Genomic DNA, 21,717 nt, shown 5'->3' with positions numbered 1-21,717 from the left:
TGTGAACAGTCAGGAGTAGCACAAGTAGTACTCCTCGACTTAACTGCAACTATTAATACCAGGCTAGACTTGCACAGTGGTGGCATTCAAGACAAAGCTAAACCACTGGCACAGTAGGTCAATCTAACCATAGACTACACCACCAATTTACATAGTTAAGATTTCACAACTTTATTTTGGGCTAAGCTGTTAGGCAATACCAGCCCTTCTTGTTAAGCAGCCCTTAAACTCCTCCTTGCTGTTCCCCTGGAGAATTGCACCAAACTGGTCCCAGGCTGCTTGTATGGACCAACCCTTGCTGCTGTCAGGTTCCTCAAGGTTAGACTCCGTGGCCAAACTTATTTGGAGCCCTTTCTTCTCTTGGCCAGCTCAGCTAGTTCTTCCTGGATATGCTGGACAGAAGCAACATCTCCCTTCTGTTGTGCCTGCTCGAGAGCTGCTTTGTACACTTGTTTTGCTTGCAGAAAGTCTTCTGTAGCAAGAGGAAAAAGTTGGCATGCCTACCTAGTTACATTGGCCATTTTCAGAGTCCCCTCCTGAAGCTGACCACGTGCAAAGAACAAGCAAGAACTACTTGGAACACATCAAGAACTAGGGAGGTTCAGAAAACATCCAGCATGTCCCAACTATGAGAGCTAGGCAGCAGCAATGACAATGGGACAAGGTGCTGCTACAGTATTAAGAGCTCATAGAAACAAGTCTCAAGCATGTCTTCTGTCCTTTTGGAATCAGTTATTGTACATACAGAACAAGGGAAATAAGATCCCCTGGCAACCTTTTGAGTCAGATGCCCCAGTACTGCATTTATCTTGGACAGGATCCCTCAGCAGCTGAATTCAATTTGAACACAACACAGATTGCCTACACAAAATTAGCAGACCTACTGCTTAAACTAAAAATGGCAGCACAAATATAACACTATAGTTCGATTCTCCAGTACAGGTATCCGCAGTCAGCACAAGCGCGGTGACAAAGGGTGGACACTTATTTACCCACCTTTGTGCATCAGAATTGCTGCCAGGTTGTTCAGCACCATGTGCTCCTCAGGGTGTTGAGTCTCCTTTGCCAGCTCAGCTGCCCTCTTCACGTAGGAGTATGCCTCATCATAGTGCCCCTGAGCATCCAGTACAGTTGCTAAATCATTCATCAGGACCACAGTCTGCACCAGGACAGAAAAGAAACCCTCAGAACAAGACCTGTGAAGTCTGGGGCAGCAGGAGCACCACATTCATAGCCTTGTCACACTACTAAAAGTAATATTTCCCAGGGAAGCTTTCAGTAAGAAAGTGTCTTTTGTTTATATATCAGCATGCTCATTCTTCCTGGCAGGAAAGCAGAACCTAATTTAGTGCTGTGTACATCTGATGCCAGCAAAGCTGCTTTTAAAGCTGCCTCTTTCCCTAGGAGATTAGCCTTTCTATCCCTAGTAGTCCGACTACCATTGTACACATCACCTGTGGATGAGTCTCTCCCTGAACATCATTTGATATCTGCAGAGCCTTCTCATACATTTTTTGGGCCACTGGGAGCTGGTTAACATTTAGGAGATAGCGAGCATAGGAGTCTAGGCTCATCCCAAGCAAGAGACGGGTGTTGGCCTTTTCTTCAGCTGCAAATAGAGAGGAGTGGAAGTGATCACTTCTACAAGATCAAGCATGAGTCCCCATCCTACACGAGTAGGAAACTCATGCAGTGTGAAGATAATGGATTGACATGAAGATGGTGCTTAGGCAATATGGAAAGCAACATCAAGGACAGGGAAACAGAGAAAAAATAATGAGAAGCCTTTGGCAGACAAGGCAGCCCCACCTGGTAAGACATCCTCAGGCAAGTCCTTTTGCTTGGCAATCTTCTCCTCTAAGGTCAGGATGCAGAACTCGTATCCAGCCAGGGCTAATTTGTGCCTGCAAAGTGCAACAACTGAGCAAAGCAAGGCTCCTTCCATCCCTGAAGGGACAGATGTGAACACCTTCAATCCCTCATTCCAGCGGCCCTGTAAGACAGGTTTTCCTCTCAACCTGACCCTTCTTGCCCTCGGTGCTTTCTTCTTGATCATGCCCTGGACCCTACTCTTGACCCATGGGCTAAGGGATCCAAGAGGTGGAGAGGGCCCCCACCCCTCAGATAAGGCCAGCTAAGGCAACCCATGCCAATGCTCCACTGAAAAATGAAGCTGCAAGTTCTCAGCCACTGCTTCGAAAGCCGCCTCTCCTGCGAGGTTTGGGTTTAAGACTAAAGAGCTGTGTCCTCTGTGGCAGCTACTGCCCGAAGCTGGGCAGGTCCTAACAGCCATCGCTGTGCTGCATGACAGTGGGTAGACAAATATCATGCCTCTGGGATGTTGATGGTATCTCATCACATCCCAGCTTCCTCAGGCACTCCATTCTTAGAGGAAAGAGCCTCTGCTTGGCCACCACTGCCACTGTGAAGATGAGACGAAAGCAAAAGATGCCTTTAGCAGGGAACTCACTGTTTCTGAGCAGCATAGATACTGGCCAGCTTGAGGGACATCTCAAGGATTGCATTGTCATCCTGCCAGGAGGACATACAACGCAACTGTTACTCTTCTTGCATCTCCCCAGTAGAAACATTACTTTGTCAAGAGAACAAGTTTACACCTTAAAAATCCCCGTCCAGTTGTCTCCAGAGCTGCCATCCATTAAAGGAAGTTCCTGAAAAGCTGGCAAGCTCAGAGCTAGTGTGCCAATTTTCAGTAGGAGGTATTACAGCACAATAGCCCAAAGAATTGTTAATACTTCCAGCTGAAAGCCTTTATCAGAAGAACATACCTCCTTTGTGTCCCCTGCAAGCAAATAGCTCATACTTGCTTTGTAGAGCTTTTCTGCCTGAAAAGAGAATTTTGAAGAGAGACTGAGGAATGATGGCACTTAAACCAAAAACTTAAACCACTTAAACTACCCTTTACAGAGACAGACTACTGTGAAAAACCCAACTGACAATTTGTGTCATTTATGTCATGTCAAGACCAGTTAGAAGTGAAAGGCTAAGCAGAGCCCAGTGGAACTGCCAACTACTGCTTCCCTTCAGGTTGTGCTTTAGGACTGCTACACCAGCCCTGAGTTCACCACATCTGTGTGCCTTCAGGGCTTTCCCAGAATGTCCTCAGGACAGCCATCTAAATGCTTGACTGTGGCATTTGACAGTGAGAAGTGTTTCTGCCCTTGCACACCACGTTAGAGCTCAAAGTTTAACTGTGAAAACATCTTAGCAACACATGCTCTATGGGCCTGCAGTCCCAGGTCAGATTGTTCTGCTTTATCCTGGGAGATCTCTGCTTCACAACTCTGACTGTGCAGCTTGTCACAGCATGCCACACCTTCAAGACCTTGCTGAAGATGTCAGCCTCTTAAAATTTGGAGGGGAAAAAGAACTGTTACTCACATTGTCCAGCTGTCCCTGCATGAAGGCCACGTTTGCCATCTGGAAAAGACAGGCAGTGCTGAAGCTCCACGAAGGCTGCAGGGACTAGCCTCAACACAACTGCTTTTCCTTCTACCTGCCGCTCCACCACAGCCCCAGCAAACGGCACTGCACCCCCACGGCGACTCTGCCGCGGACTAGACACGACAGGGGTCAGCCCGAGCAGGCGGGCGGCCAGGCCACCTCCCCCCCCCGGAGCCTTTACCATGCTGTAGGTGTAGACGATGGCCTTCCTGTTATCCGACTGGTGCGACAGGCGCAGGGCTTGGTGCAGAACCTGCTCGGCCTCCCCCAGCTCGCCCTTCATGACGCTGAGCTGCAGAGGGAAAGCCGCGGGCAGCTCACCCGCCAGAGCCCGGGCCTGAGGGCTCCCGGCCCCGCGCTGAGGGAACAGCCCGGCCGCATGCCCGCGGCCCTGCCCCGGACGGCGCCTCACCTTGGCTCTCTTCAGCAGGTGGATAATGGCGTCCTCGCCCTCCTCCTCGGCGTCCCTGGGGAAGAGGGAGAGGGCTGCGGCGCGTGGATGACCGCCGCCCGCCCCGCGCCGCCCCGCGCCGCCCAGCCCCGCCGCGTCCCGCAGCCCGCCTCACCTCCCAGGAAGCCCAGGGCACCCCCGACCGGCCGGGCCCACCGGCGCCGCGCGAACCCCGTGCTGCTGCCGCCGCCGCCGTCCTCCTGCCCGCCGGCCCCGCCGCGCCAGGCGGTCCGGGGCGGCGGGAGCCCCGCGGGGCAGCGCCGGGCGGCCAGGCGGCACAGGGCCCGCGACACCCCTGCCGCCAGCATCATCCCCTGCGGGCCCTTTAAGAGCTCGCCCTCGCCACGTGATGCGGGCCCGTGCGTCACCCGGGGCAAAGGGCGCCTGTTGCTATGGAGACGCGCCCTCATGGCTGCGCTGCCACAGGTAGGCCCGGCCCCGGGGTCGCCGTCCCACAACCGGCGGCTCTAAATAGCTCCGACGCGGCTCCACCGTGCCGAGGGAGCCCCCGGGGGCCGCAGTGGGCAGTAGCCGCCGTGGCTCCCGCTGCCGGGGCCTGGCGGCCGCCGGCCCTCGCCTGAGAGATCCCCCCGCGCGGCTCGCAGGCGCCGGGGGCAGCCAGGCCCCTCTGCCGCAGGGGCGCGGGCGGGCTGCGCGGCCTCCTCTGCCGGGAACCGCCTTGGCCCAGCGCCGGGACGCTGCAGCCTGGAGCCCCTTCCTGTTGCCAGCTGTATGTGTCCGGTCCCCTTCCACAGGATCTGTTTATACGTGGGGGTATCTGAGAGGCATCCGTGTGTTTTTGAGAAACGCTTTGTTCCAAGGATGTGTAAAAAACACATTTCAAAAGTTGCTGAGGATGCCTTTCCCTGGGCTCGTTGCAGGGTTGAGATAGAGCACTGCCCAGATAAACTGTCCTGGTTTATAGTATCTGCGGTGACCTTAATTTCCCACTGTCTCCTCTTCTGTCTTGCTTCCAGTCATGAGGCCAGTGCCAATGGGATGGATAGTACCTTGCCAGCAGTAGCAGAAGAGCTTTTGAAAGAGATCAAAAAGGCTTTTCAGGAGACCTCACATGGTACGTAAAGAAAACCAGAACCATCAGCAGGCGGTGGGCCAGTAATGCTGGCGCTGTCAAACCTTCAGGTAGCAATGAGGGTTGTTGGCCTCCCCTTGTTTGCATCTTCTGCAGACTCTGTCATGTAAGGGGTGGCACTTCACTCTCAGGAGTGTCAGGTTGTATTCTGTGTTTCCAGCTTTTGTGTCCCTATCTGGAGACAACACACAGGGCTTTGAAGCACAGATAATGAGGAGCAGCCCCCTTCTCAAAGTCAGGCCCTTTTGAAAATTAGACCAGATTAGACACTTTTTTTAAACGTAGGCCTAGGACAATCCTGCTTGCAAAGTGGTTGCACTGGAGGAGTGATAATTTACATACTTCTAGGCAGGCAGTTCGTTGTGCCTACTGTACTGCTGGTTTTGTAGACTCACTAATTTCAAACCTAGAGTGAAAAGGGAAATCTTCATAAAAACGATCACTGACCGGCAGAGGGTGTTGTGTCCGAGATCTCAGGGCAAAGAACAACTTTCCCGTTGCCTGAATGAAGCAAGTGTAACCCAACAGCGAAATCTTGGCCAGTTCTAGCAGCTAGTTAAGAACAATTACCTTCATTGCGCTCTGGATTGCTAATGTAGTTCTGTAATCTGTGCTGAAAGAATATTACTGTTTGTGTTTACTTGATAAGTAGCACAGAATGGTTTTTCCTGAGGAAAGTGCCTTTAAGGAATATTTTTAACTGCACTAAAACCAACCAAATAAACATTCAGAGAAGTCTGAGCACTACATTTTAGTGGGGAATGAGCAGAGATTTAGTGTCTAAACTGTCAGACTGAGCGCAGTGACAGCTTTTGGGCATGCTTGCAGTATGGCTCCTGTCAGGTTAGGGTAGATCCAAAATCTACACATGACAAGAGCTTTATAAATCCTGTTGTAGATTAGAAAGAAAAAAAGTCAACATTCCTTTTAAGGTATACTTCTCCTTAAAGCATCAAAATAGTACTAAGACATACACTGAGACATAACTGCAGAAACAAACTGATCAGTCACTTTGGAGATTTAGAATAAAGTTGGAAAAGTCAAACCAACAGCGTAAGTCATAGAGAATATTTTTAATATTTTTATATTAAAGTCGAAGTCCTGATCTTCCAGTGGAATACAGGGACATAATACACTGTGTCCCACTAGTGATAACAGAAATATCAGATTAGATTATCAGAGCCTAAACTGTTAGCTACAACAAACAGACTGATTTTCTTAAGTGTAACTTTCCATCTTAACAAGACGTTCCAATAAGTGAAGACATTATGTTTCTGTGTTTAAAAAGCTATAAACTAGTGGCGCCCTGCAAGACTATGCTGGGAAAAGAACAACATTTTTAAAGTTTTGATGCCAGAATTCTCAACTCATGCCAAGAGAGTTTCAGGGAAACCAATATATATATTTTTAACCAGCTTCTTAAAGTGGCAGAGTAAGATGTTGAGGCTGCATGCCTTTTCTTGCATGCTTTTAAATGTAAGATATTATAAAAGTAAGTCTATTTGGGCTTCTGGATTTCTTTTTAAAATTAATCCCTGTGGTTCTGATTGCTGTACTTGAGAAGTGCCTTAGCACTACCATAGCAGATCATTTTGCTGCTCCTTATTGCTTTTTGGTGGCTAGAGAGGATGACTAGAGCACTGCAGTCCTCTGTGGCCTCTGGGAGTACATTAGGGAGACACTAGCCTCCCTGTGATGTTGATGTCTCTCACAGTGGGGAAGTTCAGCAAAATCACGCTTCATTTTCTTTTTCTTGCAGTCCCTGATGACCTGCTGCTGGGGTAAGTATCTTTTGCTTCAGTTCCTGTCCCAGGTGACCCACTAAAGGGCTGTGGACAATCAGCTCTCATCATAGTACTGCTATTTTTTTCCTGTGTTTGACCAGTACATGTTTCTCATACAGAGTTGCTACGTGTTTTTGCTGGTAGTGGAAATGAAGGTCCAAAGAGACAATCCCAAGGGTTTTTCCAGAGATTCCTGGAATTATCTTTGTATCTCTGAATCTCCTGTGATGACTTGTTCTAATTTGTGTGGATTAAACATGCAGAAACCCAGAATGTTTCACCTGAGCTCTGAGTCCACCCTCAGATCTGGAAGTTTTCTGTGAGCGTGGACCGTGTTTTGGAGTGATTCATGCCGCTGGAGTGCTGCATCTCCACCGCGTTCATATCATTGTGAGCATAGCAGCATCCTGAGATCCCTTCTGTTTGAGTCATGAGCATGTGAGATAGAAAGGGAAAAGTGAACGTATCATCTCTCTGTACAGGGGAATTGTTAACTTGAAGATTACCCTGAGCATTTTCTTCTGTTTAGAAGTCGTCTCAGGTCAGCTTCATCACCCTTGCGTTGATTGAAGCTTGTGAATATTTCAGTCATTCCCAAGCAGTCTCCTAAGAGATCCTGAGATTCTGCAGCCCTCACTAACTGGTGTTGAAGCTAGAGAAAAGGCACCATCACAGTGAGAAAGGCTTTTCAGATTCATCTTTGTGTTCCTCCTTGCCTGTAATTTAGCCAGGAGAGGAGATCACCAGGAACCCTTCAGGCCTTAATATCTTTGGGTCTAAAGTTATCTGACATAGCACCTGTGAAAGGTGTGCATGCTGGCTCCCTCTTCTGAGACCACAATGGCCTTTGAAGGGTGGGATTATATTTGACAAGTCTCGTAACTTTTTGTTTCCTTCTTGTCATAAAAGAAAAGAGGAGGAAAGAAATTCCCTTGTTAAGTTTAGTAACGGTTGGGTGGTAACTCTTGGCAGTCAGATTTCTATCAATTCCCTGTGACCAGCAGCTCAGAAGTATTCTGAGTTAATTTCTGAATCTCTTCCAAATCTCTGAAGTCCTTGAATTTCCTTTGGGCATTCCTTACTTATTTCCTGTTAGACTGATTGAATTATATACATGGAAAAAGAATTCCCTAAATTTGAAAGAGTTACTGAAACTCATTAAACTCAGCCCCCTTATAGTCCCAAACCTAATCATTAAGGAATGTCTTACGTTGAGTGTTCCCCCACCCACCTCCTCTCAGTGCTCAGATGAAGCCAGTCCTTATTGCCTTGAGTTTGTGCGACTGAAGTTTTGGTCTTCCTGGAATAAGTCTGTCTGCTTGGCTTGTTATCAATGAGATTGACTCAGACGCGTAGGTCAGCCATGCTGCTGAGACGCCAGGGCTCTGCCCTGGCTCTTTGTGTCTTCACTGGAGTTGGAATTGTTCCTCTGCTTTCTCCTCTTGTCCTGCTCATGGTTTGTAGTATCTTTTCATCACTGCTGATTTTCTTGTTGTTTACCTTTGTAACTAATCTAGACTACACAGATTTTTCTCAGCGGATAAAAGGTCTGTAAAGTTAATTGGGTTGCCCCTGAGCTCTTTGGAACACATTCAGAGCAGCTGGATATACAGGTCTAGAATAATTTTTAAGCCTATGAGCTGTCTGGACAATAGGCTAAGGGTAGAGATGTCCATATTTGACATACAGCTTATCATATACCATTGCACAGCAGCAGCAGGAGATAAAATCCTCCTTGCAGGGATGTGCAGGCAATGAGTATATAGATGGAAATTACTGGGCCTTCAGGACTCACAGCTCTTTGGTTTTCCACTTGCTGGTGTGGAATTTTACAGCACCAAGGTCCGCAACAGCCAGACATCAGCATGTGCCTCCATGGTGCTGTCTGACAGCACCGAGGCCAAGGAGAAAGTTGTTTAAAGGTAATGTTTTGCAGGAAGCAAACGTGTACCTGAGCAAACCTGGCTAACCCTGTCTTTACCCCATCCCAGGCACTCTCTGATCCATAAATGCTGTGCAGTGGTGCATCCCTGCATGGTGATGTGTCCTGCTTAGAAGGAAAAGGAAAGGGTTTTTAGAGAGGGTGGAGTGACATAAGGCATGTGCTGTCCCTGGGTGTTTATCTGGAATAAATTTGCTGTCTCTGAGCCCTGCTGGTAGCTGGATTACAGATGTAAAACTACTGCTAGCCCATGGCTCCGTATGCAGTGGAGCGTCTTAAGTATTTCCCTGCTGGTCTTTAGCTTCTTATTGATTAGGTTTGTTGGGTAGAGAAAGAATAATTTATACCTCGGTTGTGACTGTGATAGAGGAGATATGATCACTACAAAATGACTCATCCTCCAGGGTTTACACCAGTTTCCCTGGGATGAGGAAGGAGCCCTGCTGTTGCGTTTCCTATTGCTCAAGGAGCTATGTATCATCCTTGCTCTCTCCTTGCTCCGAGGCACGATGCGTGGGCCGTGACTGGAGGTGGAATTCACAACCAACTGATCAATAATCTGATCCAGGGCAACTCATCCAGGCCACCTGTATGTACAATTAAGGTGTCCCAGCACAAGCCCTTTTCCCCTTAGTGCTAGCAACTCTGCCTCCATGTGCTCTTGTTTACCTGGCGCTGCCCTCACTAAATCCCTGTTTATGCTCGTTGTGCTCATGTGACAATTTCACCGTTTACTGCCACAAGGATAATTGGGCTGCGAGTGTGACACTGCCTAGTGCTGGTAACCTCTGTTGATCCCCAGCACTGTGCTTCCCCCAGGATTTCCTTCCTCCATCTTCTCTGCCAGCATGTCTTGCTTTTGCTGCCAGATGTGCAGTTTCCCCTGAAGAAAACCTAGCATATTTAGGGTGCTGGGCAGAAGCAAGTTTCCAGTTTTAGAGTCCAGATTCACTGTTTGATAAATTGATTAAGCGCCAGTGCTCTGTCTACACAGAGTTTGTATCAGAAGAACTATGGGAATACTAACAAAAAGGCTGATCATATCACTGTATGGACAACCTGTGACTTGCTTCACCTCACTCCCTTTGCAATAATCAGTGATCTGTAAAGTGACTGTTAAGCCAGAAATTCTGCTCAAAGATAACTCTTCACCTACATGGCTAACACTGTGCCACAGTCATAGACACTGACTTAAAAAAATCTCACTTCTGTGTCTCTGATGCACTTTGTCTCATTTTAGTTCAGGACAGGAACCACTTCATGTCCTGTTTGTACAGCAGGCAACCAGAATAGTGTTTGGATCATAGTGCTGAAGAAGAAACACATAAGCTGTAATGTCCTGTATAGGAAAAATCTTTAAAATATCTTGTAATTAAATCTGAGTGGGATTTTGCAAAGAAATGTGGGACTGTTTGGGAGCAGCTTGGAAATTTGGAAGTTCTTTTAAGAATATCAAAAACCACGTAGATGCTCCAAATAGCTGGCAGAGTGGAGGCTGTCTGTAAGGACTGAGTCCCATCTGTCTTCCAGGAGAGCGATTGTCAGCTGAGATTGTCTCAGAAGGACAGGGCAGGGATTGGTGGTTGCTTGGTGAAAGCCAGCGAAGCTGTGAATGACAAATACACTCCATTTCTTGGTAGCATAATTAATGGACCTGTAGCTGGTGGGATTTTGAGAGGCAATGGGAACCTTTGGCTACAGGCCTTCTGGACTCTATAGGGCCAAATCCTGTAGATTAAGGCTAAGGCAGATGGTCTTCTGTGGTGTGACGTAACTAGAGACATGTTCCCTTTCAGGCTGAAGTTCATCTTTGGCCCATGTGCTGTCCCAGCTTTGGATTTGGTGGATCACCGTTCTGTCACTCGAGTCACGTCCCCCAGTGGAAGGACTGCATACCAGGTACACGCTGTTTTTCTCCTCTTCAGTCTTACTTTTTTATGGTTTCCTGTTGACATGTGAGCCAATATTTACAGAACATGGACGGGCACTTGGATAAATATGGAGAGAATATCAGTGTTTTACAAACTCCCAAAGTGATACTGGAGAGCAGTAGCCATGGACTAGAATTAGAACAGCATGGGACACTACCATTTTCGTTGTGTCTCCCAGCCAGTCAGAGACAATTTCTTACGTGTTTGTGGGTACAGTCAGAAGGAAGTTTTCCAGGGATTGCTGATTTTGCTTTATTACTTTCATCCTATCCAGCAAAAGCAGTTCTTCCTCTTACAAACTGTACACAACAGAGTGTTATCTGCCATCACTGCATTTCTTTCCCTGTTGCACTCCAAATCCTGTGTCCTGGACACTCTTGACCTCTACTTGGCGATAGGATCCTTGCTGCCTGTGAGGAAGCAATGCAGGCCAAGTCCGTGGGTTTCATTCTAGTTCACTCTAGCCAAGTCTGTGTGAATCACAGAACATCTTCATAAAACAGCATTTTAGGCAGAAGGGCTCACCTTAGCTCTAAAGATCAAATTCCTCATACAGCACAGGATTGGAGATGGAGCTGAGGCTCATTAGGTGAAGAGAGGAGCCACTGGCTTTTCTTTCTGACTTTTCTGTGGTATGGACAATTCCTTGCTCTGCTGTGCCACAGCATCTCTGTTGGGGACAGTCTGTCAGTTCTGTGAGCTGTTGACCAGCCGCATCCAGCCCAAGGGGTCACAGAGTCAGCGAGACACCATGTGCTGTGCCCATAAGATTTTGGTGAAGAAGCACCCAATTCCTTCTACTTAGCACTACTAGCACCCTCAGATAGCACAGCCCCCTCCACTGCTGAACTTGCTGCTGTGTGTTTCCACACACCAGAGAAGGGTGTGTGCTCACTGTTGCAGCAGCCAAGGGGAACATTTCCAAATACCCTCCTCCAAAGGGCCTTCTCTCCTTCAGTGGAGGTGCTGAGATGCTTTGGGGTCACTTGGGGTAAGAGAAGATCTGTCAAGCCAGGCCTGGGTAATGACACAAACATTTTTCACGTGTTCAGAGCTTGCATTGCTTGATTTACATGTGGAGTCTTTATCACTTCTGGGGCCTTGGAGAGGACATCAGCCCCTTCAGAGAGGCTTGATTCATAAACGTACAGGGCTCGAGAACACAGTCTTTGATTTGAGCTGAGGGTTTGCCTGTGGATATTTGGTGAAGTCTAAGAAGCACTGCTTCCAGGACACCTAGACAGCAGTTGCCTCACTAATTGAATGCTTAAAGGCTTTTCCCTTCAAGCGGTGCACATCCGAAAAGAGCAAGTGTCAGAAGTGCTCTTCCTCCTGCCTCTGCAGGTGGAGGGGACCACCGGTTCCCCTGCGGGGAAGGAACCCCTGGACAGGTAAGTCAGGGCTGGTCACCAGGAGCTGATGTAGGACAAGCGCAGCCTTCAGCCAGGCCCTTTGTAGCTGAGGGGTGTGATGTGAGTATGATGTGAGTGGCTCCCCAGGGCCTGTGCCTGTGTCCCCCCAGCTGATGGCAGCCTGCAGGAAGCAGTCCCTGCCTGCAGGTGTATGTGTGCTTCTGAGCAGCGTTCCACTGTAGTGGAACTTGATTGCTGATTAAGGCCGTGCTGATGAGTTCATTAACAGAGGAATCTGAAGAGATATTTTCTCTGGGGGTGTGAGGCTGGTCCCATTGTGAAATTCTTCCTCAGCACAGCTGAGATCCAGAAACAAAAGAGCTGAGCCTCCCCTGAGGCCGCTGGCTGGAGCCGTGACAGGAACACAATCTAGGGCTGTAGAAACCAAAACACTGAGTGGGATACTGCACTTAAGAGTAGCTGGGTAGTGTCACTGGCTCTTCATTCATGTGTGTGTGTGGTGTAGACACGTATCCCAGCTGTGTGCACTCCTCCCTCAGCAGAAAAGCATGCCCAGTGCAGTGGGGAGTGGGGGGGCATCCATGGCTGCCTGGATGCATGCACAGTCATCCCTTTCACTTATTCCCTAGAAAGGCAGCTCTGCCGTTTGCACCCAGATGTGGTTGAGCTGGAATGTGAGGTGGTGCTTTCACTTGCAGCTGGATCTGGAGAACTGTTCCTGTTGAGGCCATGAGGCTGGTCCTATTGTGAAACTCCTTTGGGTCATCATAGCCAAATCGGAGATGTTGATACTTCCCAGGCTAAAATGCTGTTTGCGTTCCATATCACCCAGCACATCTTAGGTACTGCTTCAGGGAAAAATGGCTCTGCTCAGACAGGCCCTAGGACTGCAGTCTGTAGTGTAGGCAGCTCTTGCCCTCAGGAACTGAGGTGAGAGAAGAGCCCTCAGTCAAGTCAAAGCTATGATTTGTCATTTAACACCTGGGCATTAATGTCCTTGCTACTTAATAGAAGAGTAGCACCGATAGGGTATCCCAGGGCTGGTGTTACTTCAGAGTTGCTAATCATCCCAGAAGAGCTTGTATAATACCTGCCTATGCTGCAGACTGAAGCCAACCCTTGTAACTCCAGGTCAGGGATAAATAAGTCTTACCTGCTGCAGAGATGGCAGAGCTGTGCTGGATTCGGCAGAAGTGCAGAGTGGTGAGCAGGCCCCAGTTGGGGCACCTATTGTCTATGCCTGGGCTGCGGAAATGCCGTGAGCTGTGGGAGTGAAGCCAGTTAGCACGGGGAGAGGCAGTGCTTTAGCCATCCTGCCAACTGTCACTTGAATTGCTCACATCCTGCACTTTCATTGCATCATTCTTTTTTATGTCTTTTTTAATGAATTTCCTAGAACTGTATGGCAGCCTGCCCCACCGTGAAGGATTTGAGCATCAGGTCCTGGCACAGACTGTGGTGCTGCCCAGCTGTGTGCTGGTGGCAGCAGTAGCTGCCCTCCTGCATCCCCGCACGCTGGCAGGGACACCACCACCAAGGTGATTTTTCCCTGCTGTGAGGCCAGCAAGCGCCTGGAGATGAGGGCGGCGGAAGGAAATCTCACAGCATCTCAGGGCCAAGAGAGCACCCCAGTGCCTGGCTTGGCTGCAGCTGGCCAGAAACAGAGGCACCTTTTTCTTTTGGTCTTTGGATTTTAGATTCTGCCTTATTAGGCAGAAGCTGTATTCTTGCCATCCAGGTCAGGACAGGGGAACACTAAACTCAGCCCAAATCTGGCAGTGTCTGTGTCTTCTCCCCCTCCTCAAAGGAAAACACTTTTGAAGGAAAGGCACCATCGGAATACTTCATCTTGGAAAAAACAATCAAAGGGGCTAGAGAAAAACAAACTTATCACAAGTGAAACAAACTCAGCCTGGAGTATAAGGAGGGCCCAGGGTAAAGGCCAGACTGAAAAAAGAATGGTTTACCCAGAAATGGGAATGTGAGTCTTGTGTTCTGAATCTGCTGGGAGTAAGGGGGGATTATGAGGCATAGGAGCTTCTGTGGGAGAGCTTAAACTTGTGGACATTACCTGTTGGGCAAGGGGTGCAGAGAAGGGTCCGGGGGACAGGGGAAGGCTCCACTTGCAAGTGCAGCTCTGGACCGGGAGGGACAATGTTCCTCTGGAGGGATTTAGGAGTGCCAGGGGCATCCTGGAGGGGAGCCGCGCTCTGCAGAGCTCCACTGCCTTTTCACTTTTTTGTGTTTATCTTTGGATTTAGATGAATATGTGCCACAAACCCAACCAGAATCTAAAGCCTGGTATGGGAGAGGAGTGTGGTGTCAGAGCTCAGAGGCTTGTGTGCAGAGGAGGGCACTGCTGGTGATTACAGCCACGTAAATTCCCACCATTCTCTGGAATATCCAGGAAGAGTTAGTGCCAGCTGTCGAGGCCACAGAGCTGACACAAAGCTCTTGCTCCCACTGTGGCAGATACAAGACACATCATGGCAAATATTCTGTGGCAGTTGTGTCTTGGCCATGGGGTGCACTCAGTTTAGGCCTCAGAGCATTAGTAAAGTCCGTGCTATTGAGCACAGGTTTCTGCTTAAATTCTGTGAGTGTGTTCTGCTCCTGCAGAGCCTTCCCTGGGAGTAGGAGGAGGGCAGAGCAGTTGGCTCTTAAAGTAGCTTTCTAAAAGCTATTTTCCAGTCTTGAAGAAAGCGAAAGAGAAATAATCTGTAGGTTGGCTTTTCTGTACCATGCAGTCAGGTCCAGCAGCTCCCAGTTTTCCTGTCAGCTTCTCCATGCTGGAAATTAATTTTTCCCTCACCTGGCTGCCTGCATTCTGTGCCTATGGTGCAGAGGGAATATGCCTCAGTACAGAGGAACAGCATGTGGGAAAAAGAGGCAGTGCTGTTCCCAAACCAGAGACTGAGCAGGGGAGGCTTCTTCTCTGGAGACTTCAGCTTTGTTTATCCAGACAAAACTGGATTCCACTAGCTGCAGCTGGTTTTGGGAGCAGAACAGCAAGAACCTTTGCAGCCTCCAGTCACTGGAGCTGGTTAGAAAAGGCCTCATTGCGAGTGCTCGCTGCTGCTCTCCTTCCACCCCCAGGTCCGTGGTGGCCCTGGATTCACAAATGAGCTTTCTGTGACAAGAGAGTCTCTGTCACCTTCAGCTATCCTGTGTCTGCCTGTACTGGGGGAGGGAGCTCGCTGGAGGGGCTGGCAGCTGGCTGCACTGCCCGCTGCAGGAGATCAGGGGAGGGAGCTCTGTGCCACTGCCCTTTTCCCCACCTCTTAGCAGCAGACAAGGGACTGGAGCCGAGGTCTGCACGTACAGGAGCGCTTCCTCGCCTGCACACTGTGAGAAAGGTGAGGAGCTTCAAGCTTAGATGGGTCGATGCAGTGTTTGGGGACACTATTGTAATGCAGCACCTGCTCCCCTGTTGCATGCTGTGAGCAGTTGTGGAGAGGACACCGTGCCAGATACAAGCTAAGAGTTGGAGAAATTAAAAGTGAATGCTGCCTCTGACTGAGGCTGCCTTTGTTTCAGGTCCTTGGGAGCTCAGGCAAACTCTACACCTGCTACAGTTCCTGCCACTTCTGCACGTGTCCTGCGTTTGGTTTTACTGTACTGCAGAAGAGCGAGAGCCTTCTGGTAAGTTGTCTGCCTTAACTTGGGGCCGGGACAGGGAGCAGGGGAGAAGGCACTGCTCTGCTCCTTGAACCTGAGCAGCCTGAGGTTTCCAAGGGAGCAAACGTGTGAGTGTTGAGTTGGCCACGCAGGCTGTGCCTGACCCACTGCATAATCTGGCCTCTGGGAGTCGAGGTATTTGGGTGGAGCTAGGCCTTACAAGGGCTAGGGAGGGCTTTTGTTCTTAATTACACATTACTGTTCTGACTTTCAAGAGATGAATAATCCCTGGTCTCTTGGAACAAGGGCTACTGCTGCTAATGGGACTGCCACACGGAGTCTGGCTGATGAAGTGCAGTTCACCTGGTGCCAGTGAGGAAGGGCTCAGGGTAACCAATTGGTCTGCAGTTGTGGGGAGGACATCAAGAGCCAGTAACACTTTGCTGTGTGTCAGATCCCTGCATTACATTATCCTGATGGCAGAACTGACCTGGGGCAACTGGAACACCAGCCTGTGCCAGGCCTTGGTGTGCCAAGAGGGAACCGTGTTCCTGGGAGGGCTGAGTGCTTCATTACACCCATTCTGGCCAGGATGGATTTTTGTGGCTTCCAGATAGAGCACGACATTCCTGCGTTGCTCCTGCTGTTAACTTGGCTCCGCTGTTATTTGCAGTGCAAACATATACTTGCTGTCTACCTCAGTCAGGCCATGGGAGCCTGCCAGGAACTAACTGTCTCTGAGGAGCAGCTCACAAGCATCTTACTGGCTGATGAAGAGGATGAAGGATGAAGGATTTGGATCACATGTGGATGTGCTTTCTGTGTACCCTTCCGGCTGTGTAGCTGACATTTTTCATATCTACAAGGCTGTCAAACGTTCATCATGGCTTGGAGGTTTCTTCCTGTGCTGCAACCAAGCGTGACATTAATTAGCAGCCTTGAACTGATAGATTAATTAATTAATGTTAAGAAGCCCATGTTGACTTCAGTTTCATTTATTTAGGCTATTCTCGGGATTTCTGGAGATCTTTGAACTAATCTGTAATACTGTGATGTGGGGATACACACAGTCCAGCGGGTCTCTTAGTGATCCATTAAACCTTGTTAACCCTGCTCGTGCTGTGACTAACCCCGCCGCCCTTCCAGTGCCTGCATGGCTTTGTGGAGTTGGCCTCTGGCAGAGTGACGCTGCCGTGGCTCTTTGCAGCTGGCTGCTCAGAGCAATTTCTGATTCATCACTGGCAAACCTGTACCAGGAACAAGGGCAGGGACCCCTCGGCACCTGGAGACTGATGACAGGTCTGTGCTTCTGCTGGGCTTACTGTAATACAGGATCTTTGGAAGCATCACCCTGGTTGTTGCGCTTTTAAATTGACCCATTTCAGACAAGTCAACAACCTTGTGCTGTCCACAGCAGCCCAGGGAAGGGAGACCAGTGCTCCCCATTCCACGCACCAGCCGGTGAGCTGGGAACCAGCTCCTTGCAGCTCTGGGACTCCCTGCCCAAGCTCTGAGATTGGGCTCCTCCTCAAGTACAGCGTGGCCTCGTATAAGACGCCGTGTGAACACAACACCGCACGAAATAATGGAGCACAGGCTGAGCCAGGTTGTGTAGGTGGTAAGTTAAGCATTCTGTATGTAAATAACAGTTACTGCAAATACAAAATCTGAGCAACATGAGGAAAACACATCCGTCTTATGTACATCAGAGCAGTAATGAGTGATAGCTGAACAGCTACAGCTGCACTCGCTACAGAAAGGTCCTCTGCCATTTTGACTTCACATTTTTATAGAAACCTTCAGAGCTTTTTTTTTTCAGGGGGGCAAGGGAGGTGTCCTATTTTTATTTTGCCTTGAAATGACTTTGGCTCAGATCCATGAAGGCGCTTAATGTGCCTAAAGACCATGGTGACCCAGGCTGTCGTTAGTAACGGCTGACAACCCGACGGCATGGTCATGCCAAGGGTCTGCATCTGGCTATGGGAATTCTGGCTCGTAAGAGGCGTGTGAAAGGCAGCAGGCGTGGGTGCCGAGCTGCAGTGCAAGCTGCCACATAGGAGCAGGTGTTCTGGGCCCGGCTCTCTGTCTTGCAGCGCCGTGTGTTTCAGTCTGTTCATGCTGTCCAGAGTTTGGTTCATTTTTAGCCAGCAGGAGGGGAGAGATTACATTTTTTGTTGTAAGGATAAATGTGGCTTGCAACCACTTTGCAACACTGCCAGACCTGCAGGTGAAACCCTGCTTGTTTCCAGCCATGATTAACAGAAGGAACACAGCCAAAGATAATACGGAAGGGAAGGAATGAGAGAGGAGAGAGTCAAACCTTGCCCAAATGGCAGGAGGTGGCTACATGTATTAGCTGGACTATGACCAAGGCAGATGCAGCAAAGCTGAATGGGGCTGTTAAAGGAGAAACACTTGGGACAGTAACTTTAACTAGTCAGATTCTTCTTGGAAATGCCAGTATCTGAGATACTGAGCTATAGCTAAATTTGGACATTGCATAAACATGTAGAAACCCATTCAGTGCTTACTGGTGATTCACCCAGGTTTAGGGCTGGCTGAGCTGCTACACACACGGTAGCAAAATCCATCACTCCCAGTGAACGGTTCTCTGCGTGGTGGGCCCTAAGTCACACCTGCAGCTGCTGCCTGCAGGTCACGCCAGCTGGCACAGCAGATGCTGCAGGAACAGGATTTCTTCAGAGTGGCTTTTCGGCTGATTTTACACTCTATTTGTCATAAACACCAGAGAAACGAAACTCTTGGGGTCTTATATTACCTCCCTTTTAGTGCAATGCAGTTAAAAAAATAGAAAGCTGATTTCTCTATGATTCAAGTACAATTTATCGGGGCAAACTGCTCCAGGCATCACAGTCTGTCCCCTGGACCTGTTCTTCAGGAACTGGCTGTGATTAAACTTCCTTCCCTGCCACCTGGCTCTAAAAGGCCTGCTCCCTAACTCTGTCTCTCTGCGTGGGTTACCACTGAAAACCATATTAAATACAGATCCTGGCAGTCCAGCGTCTCACTGGTCACAGGGTGATGCTGCTGGCATTGAGTGCTTCGGGGAGAGATGGTACCACTTGGCCAGGCAGGGACCTTCAGGCAAGACTCCTGTTTGTTAGAGGGCCACAACGTGGTGGCAGGTCTGAGCTAGGCAAGAGCAGCTGTGTCTGTACCACAGTCAGCGTTGGGGCACGAAGGAGGGAGGCTGTTCGGAGTTTTTCTGACTTCCCTCCCTCTTCCTCTCAGTTGTGGAATGAAACTGCCCTGCTAAATAAAAGACATGCCAGAAACACTGGTTCATTTACAGCAGTGCACGTGTCGTCATGCAGTCTGGAGAAGTGGAGTTCATACGTCAGAAATTAATGCACTGTTCTTTCTACTTTTGTCTAGTTTTGCATATCACAGTTACATATGAAATCAAGTGCAGTAATTACCGAGCTGTCGTTGCAGAGAGTTATTAACTTGCCGTACAAATTAAGACTGCTCTGCTGTTGAGTGGGCTTTGTCCTTACAAAGGGCCAGGACTCCGTGGCTAACTGCAGAGGCCAGGGTAGACAATCTGCAAGGTGAGCTTTTGCCCCGAAGAGCTTGGCCAAAATCAGGTGGCAACTCAAGGCGTTTTAGCTTCTCAAGCAAATTAGCTCCCTTCCAGTCTCTTTTGCTACTGATGCAGGTCAGGATTAAAAAAAATTAAAAAATAAAAATCACTTAGAAAAAAGAAGCACTCAGAGCTTCTGGGGGTTACTGGGCTACAGAGGAAGCCCAGCAAGACCAAGTTTTAGGACTCAGGCGAGCTGCAGCATCCAGCTATCACAGCTAAAACCTGCACTTCTGGAAGCACTGCAAGGCTGTCAAGTTTTGACTTGTGAGCAAAAACCTAATTGTAGAGATCATGTCACCAAGGGAGTGTTTGCACTCACCTCAGCGACTGGGTCAGACTAGTCAGGACTATTAGGGCACTTTGCCTTTTGCATTTTGATAACTGGAAACAGATTTGAAATCAAACCTGAAGCACTGGTCTGCACAACGCTGTAGACCAAAGTGATTTAAAGGCAATAAAACCGCTGTTCTAAAACTTCAGTCAACTCTTTTCTAAGATTTTTTTCTTTCAGTAAGTAGGGCTTCCATACTGGGGCCAAAAATAGCTGGCCAGTTCTGATCTTGTTTTCTCATCAACACAGTCACGTCCCTCAGAGCTTGGAACACAAATTCAGTTTCACACCAGCAAGTGGGCTAAGTAAGACTTTTTCCCATCAGAGAATACTAGCTGCATCAAACAATTGATGGAATAATTAGGGTATTACCAAAGTGCTGTCAAGTATGGACTTAAAGAACAACTCAAAAACAGACACAAAATTATTACTCCTAAATGAATCAAAATATTAAAAAAAAATAATAATTAAAATAAAGATCCTAGGACTTGACATGAGCAGCACAATTGGGGAAACACCCCCAGCAGGTGGGTCTTCCACAGTCAATGTCTGACCTGGAAAGGAAACACAATACGATCACCAGCACTCACGCAACCTGGGTTTACAGTCGAGGTGAGCTGCACTCAGTCTCCCCAGTCAGGTTATTCCTCTAGGAGGCACTATGTTAATTACAAAAATAAAAAAAAATACAGCTGCATAACTGCATAGTGGTCATCTCTGAGCACTCCTCTAGGAGTTAGCTGTAACTGTTCACACAGGCACAGGGAAGGGTAGTGTCAGGGACAGACTGCAAAACCCGAGGAGCAGGCCGTGCAAGGTCAGATGGTCACAGAGGCTACTGGAGAGTTAATGTTGGTGACAGTCAGGTGCTGGTTGTTGTCAGTGGTGCACTTGCGGAAGTCGTCCCTCTTACAGAGGATCTTGGAAATGATCTTGCGGAAGGTGTAGCGGAAGTCCCTGATCCTGTAGGCATAGATGATGGGATTGATGACAGAGTTGGCATGGGAGAGGATGATGGCCATGTACATCACCCACTCAGGCTTGGATTTGGAGAACTCCTCATGGAAGTGAGTGATGCAGTTCAAGATATGCAGGGGCAGCCAACAGAAGGCAAAAAGTCCTACAATGATGGCCAGAGACTTGGCTGCGTGGACCTCCTTCTGCAGCGTGGTCCTGGAGTTGCCCATCAGTTCGATCTGATGCAACTGTTTGCAGGCGACCATGAATATCTTAATGTAGATTCCCAGCATGATAACGAGCGGAAGCAGCACGCAGCCAAAGAAGTTGAAATACACCATGTAGCTCATCGTTACCACATTCTCAAAGAGGCATGAGATGAAGCAGCCATGGTGCTCTGTCCCGGTGTCAGCCCCTGTCTCGTTGGTGGCGTTGGGACAACCGCTCATGGCTTTATTCCAGCCCATAAGCGGAGTCAGTCCGATTCCAAAGGACAGGAGCCACAGCACAGCGATGAGTCCTCTTGCCCGCTTGCCAGTCACCAGACTATTATACCTACAGCATCAAGGACAAAATGAAAATAGAGTCATTAAGTAAATGACTGCTCGTGACTTCCCTGCAGTTAAAGACATCAGCATTTTGGCTAATGCCACAAAAGCCACACCCACACCCACTGGGAACCAGAGGGGTAAAAAACCTCACCTGTGCTCCACACCTACACAAAGTGATTTGGGGAGGTGATTCAGTTACTACTCCTGAGAGGTGCTAAGCACAGCCCCTGCCCGCAAACATCCTTCAGTAGGAGGCAGGGACTTGGGAGGCTTAAAAAAGGCTTTATCATCCCATGACCCTAAACCACCAACTACAAAGCAGGCAAGAACAGGGGGAAGGCTCACTCTGGATCCACCAACTTACTCTCTTGGTCTAAGCATCCACTGCTGGGCACGTTGGGGCATGCTACTGGGCTACATGAACTTCTGGGCTGACCTATTACAGCTGAGACAATGCTGGCTCTCAATCCTGCACTGTGATGAGTAGCTAAAGACTTAACGAGCATCACCACACACTTACAGCCTTTATACCACAGCCAACTTGCTTCAACTTGGGCTGCTCTTATGCCTGCAGCAATGCTGACTTCCACTGGGGATTGCAGCAGTCCCGTAGT

The 21,717-nt window shown here is 48.9% G+C and overlaps 3 protein-coding genes across 9 annotated transcripts in view; 1 reads left to right on the top strand and 2 right to left on the bottom strand.

Annotated features, from left to right (window-relative positions):
- Positions 1-155: 155 nt before the first annotated feature.
- On the bottom strand, positions 156-4,227 carry TTC19 (tetratricopeptide repeat domain 19). 4 transcript variants are annotated; one of them, XM_074890393.1, is made up of 10 exons: positions 4,032-4,227; positions 3,878-3,951; positions 3,647-3,757; positions 3,403-3,441; positions 2,790-2,846; positions 2,471-2,532; positions 1,810-1,904; positions 1,455-1,609; positions 997-1,159; positions 156-472 (listed from the first exon to the last, which is right to left on the bottom strand). In XM_074890393.1, the coding sequence occupies exons 1-10, from the start codon at positions 4,225-4,227 to the stop codon at positions 339-341; spliced, it is 1,086 nt and encodes a 361-aa protein (XP_074746494.1). In that variant the 3' UTR covers positions 156-338. The 4 variants fall into 4 exon arrangements, with proteins under 4 accessions (XP_074746494.1, XP_074746495.1, XP_074746497.1 ...); XM_074890394.1 differs by having other exon boundaries at positions 156-469; XM_074890396.1 differs by having other exon boundaries at positions 3,878-3,932; positions 4,032-4,157.
- ZSWIM7 (zinc finger SWIM-type containing 7) overlaps positions 4,217-21,717 on the top strand; it is a 25,149-nt gene continuing 7,648 nt past the window's right edge. For 2 of the 4 annotated variants that reach the window (XM_074890402.1, XM_074890399.1), the window contains exons 1-5: positions 4,266-4,342; positions 4,894-4,991; positions 6,769-6,790; positions 10,532-10,634; positions 15,577-15,681. In XM_074890402.1, the coding sequence (XP_074746503.1) occupies positions 4,266-4,342; positions 4,894-4,991; positions 6,769-6,790; positions 10,532-10,634; positions 15,577-15,681 (405 nt within the window). Of the gene's footprint in view, positions 4,343-4,893; positions 4,992-6,768; positions 6,791-9,239; positions 9,325-10,531; positions 10,635-15,576; positions 15,682-16,330; positions 16,771-21,717 lie in introns of those variants that run through there. The other 2 variants (XM_074890400.1, XM_074890401.1) reach the window with 2 other exon arrangements.
- Positions 18,945-21,717, bottom strand: part of ADORA2B (adenosine A2b receptor) — a 19,684-nt gene continuing 16,911 nt past the window's right edge. Inside the window, exon 2 of the mRNA XM_074890405.1 lies at positions 18,945-21,107. Within this exon, the coding sequence (XP_074746506.1) occupies positions 20,414-21,107 (694 nt within the window). The 3' untranslated portion in view covers positions 18,945-20,413. The remainder of the gene's footprint in view (positions 21,108-21,717) is intronic.

The sequence above is a fragment of the Strix uralensis genome, chromosome 20, assembly GCF_047716275.1.
Source record: "Strix uralensis isolate ZFMK-TIS-50842 chromosome 20, bStrUra1, whole genome shotgun sequence".
Lineage (NCBI taxonomy): Eukaryota > Metazoa > Chordata > Aves > Strigiformes > Strigidae > Strix > Strix uralensis.
The sequence above is the reverse complement of the archived record's forward strand: the minus strand, read 5'-3'. Positions and strand labels throughout refer to the sequence as shown.

What these genes read in the sequence shown, in the direction of transcription:
- TTC19 (XM_074890393.1), bottom strand. Translation starts at nt 4,227, where the DNA reads ATGATGCTGGCGGCAGGGGTGTCGCGGGCCCTGTGCCGCCTGGCCGCC. An exon ending in AGGGAGAGACTCATCCACAG is followed by an intron (nt 1,160 to 1,454) that starts GTGATGTGTACA and finishes GTCCTGGTGCAG; the next exon opens with ACTGTGGTCCTGATGAATGA. An exon ending in AGCAATTCTGATGCACAAAG is followed by an intron (nt 473 to 996) that starts GTGGGTAAATAA and finishes CTCTTGCTACAG; the next exon opens with AAGACTTTCTGCAAGCAAAA.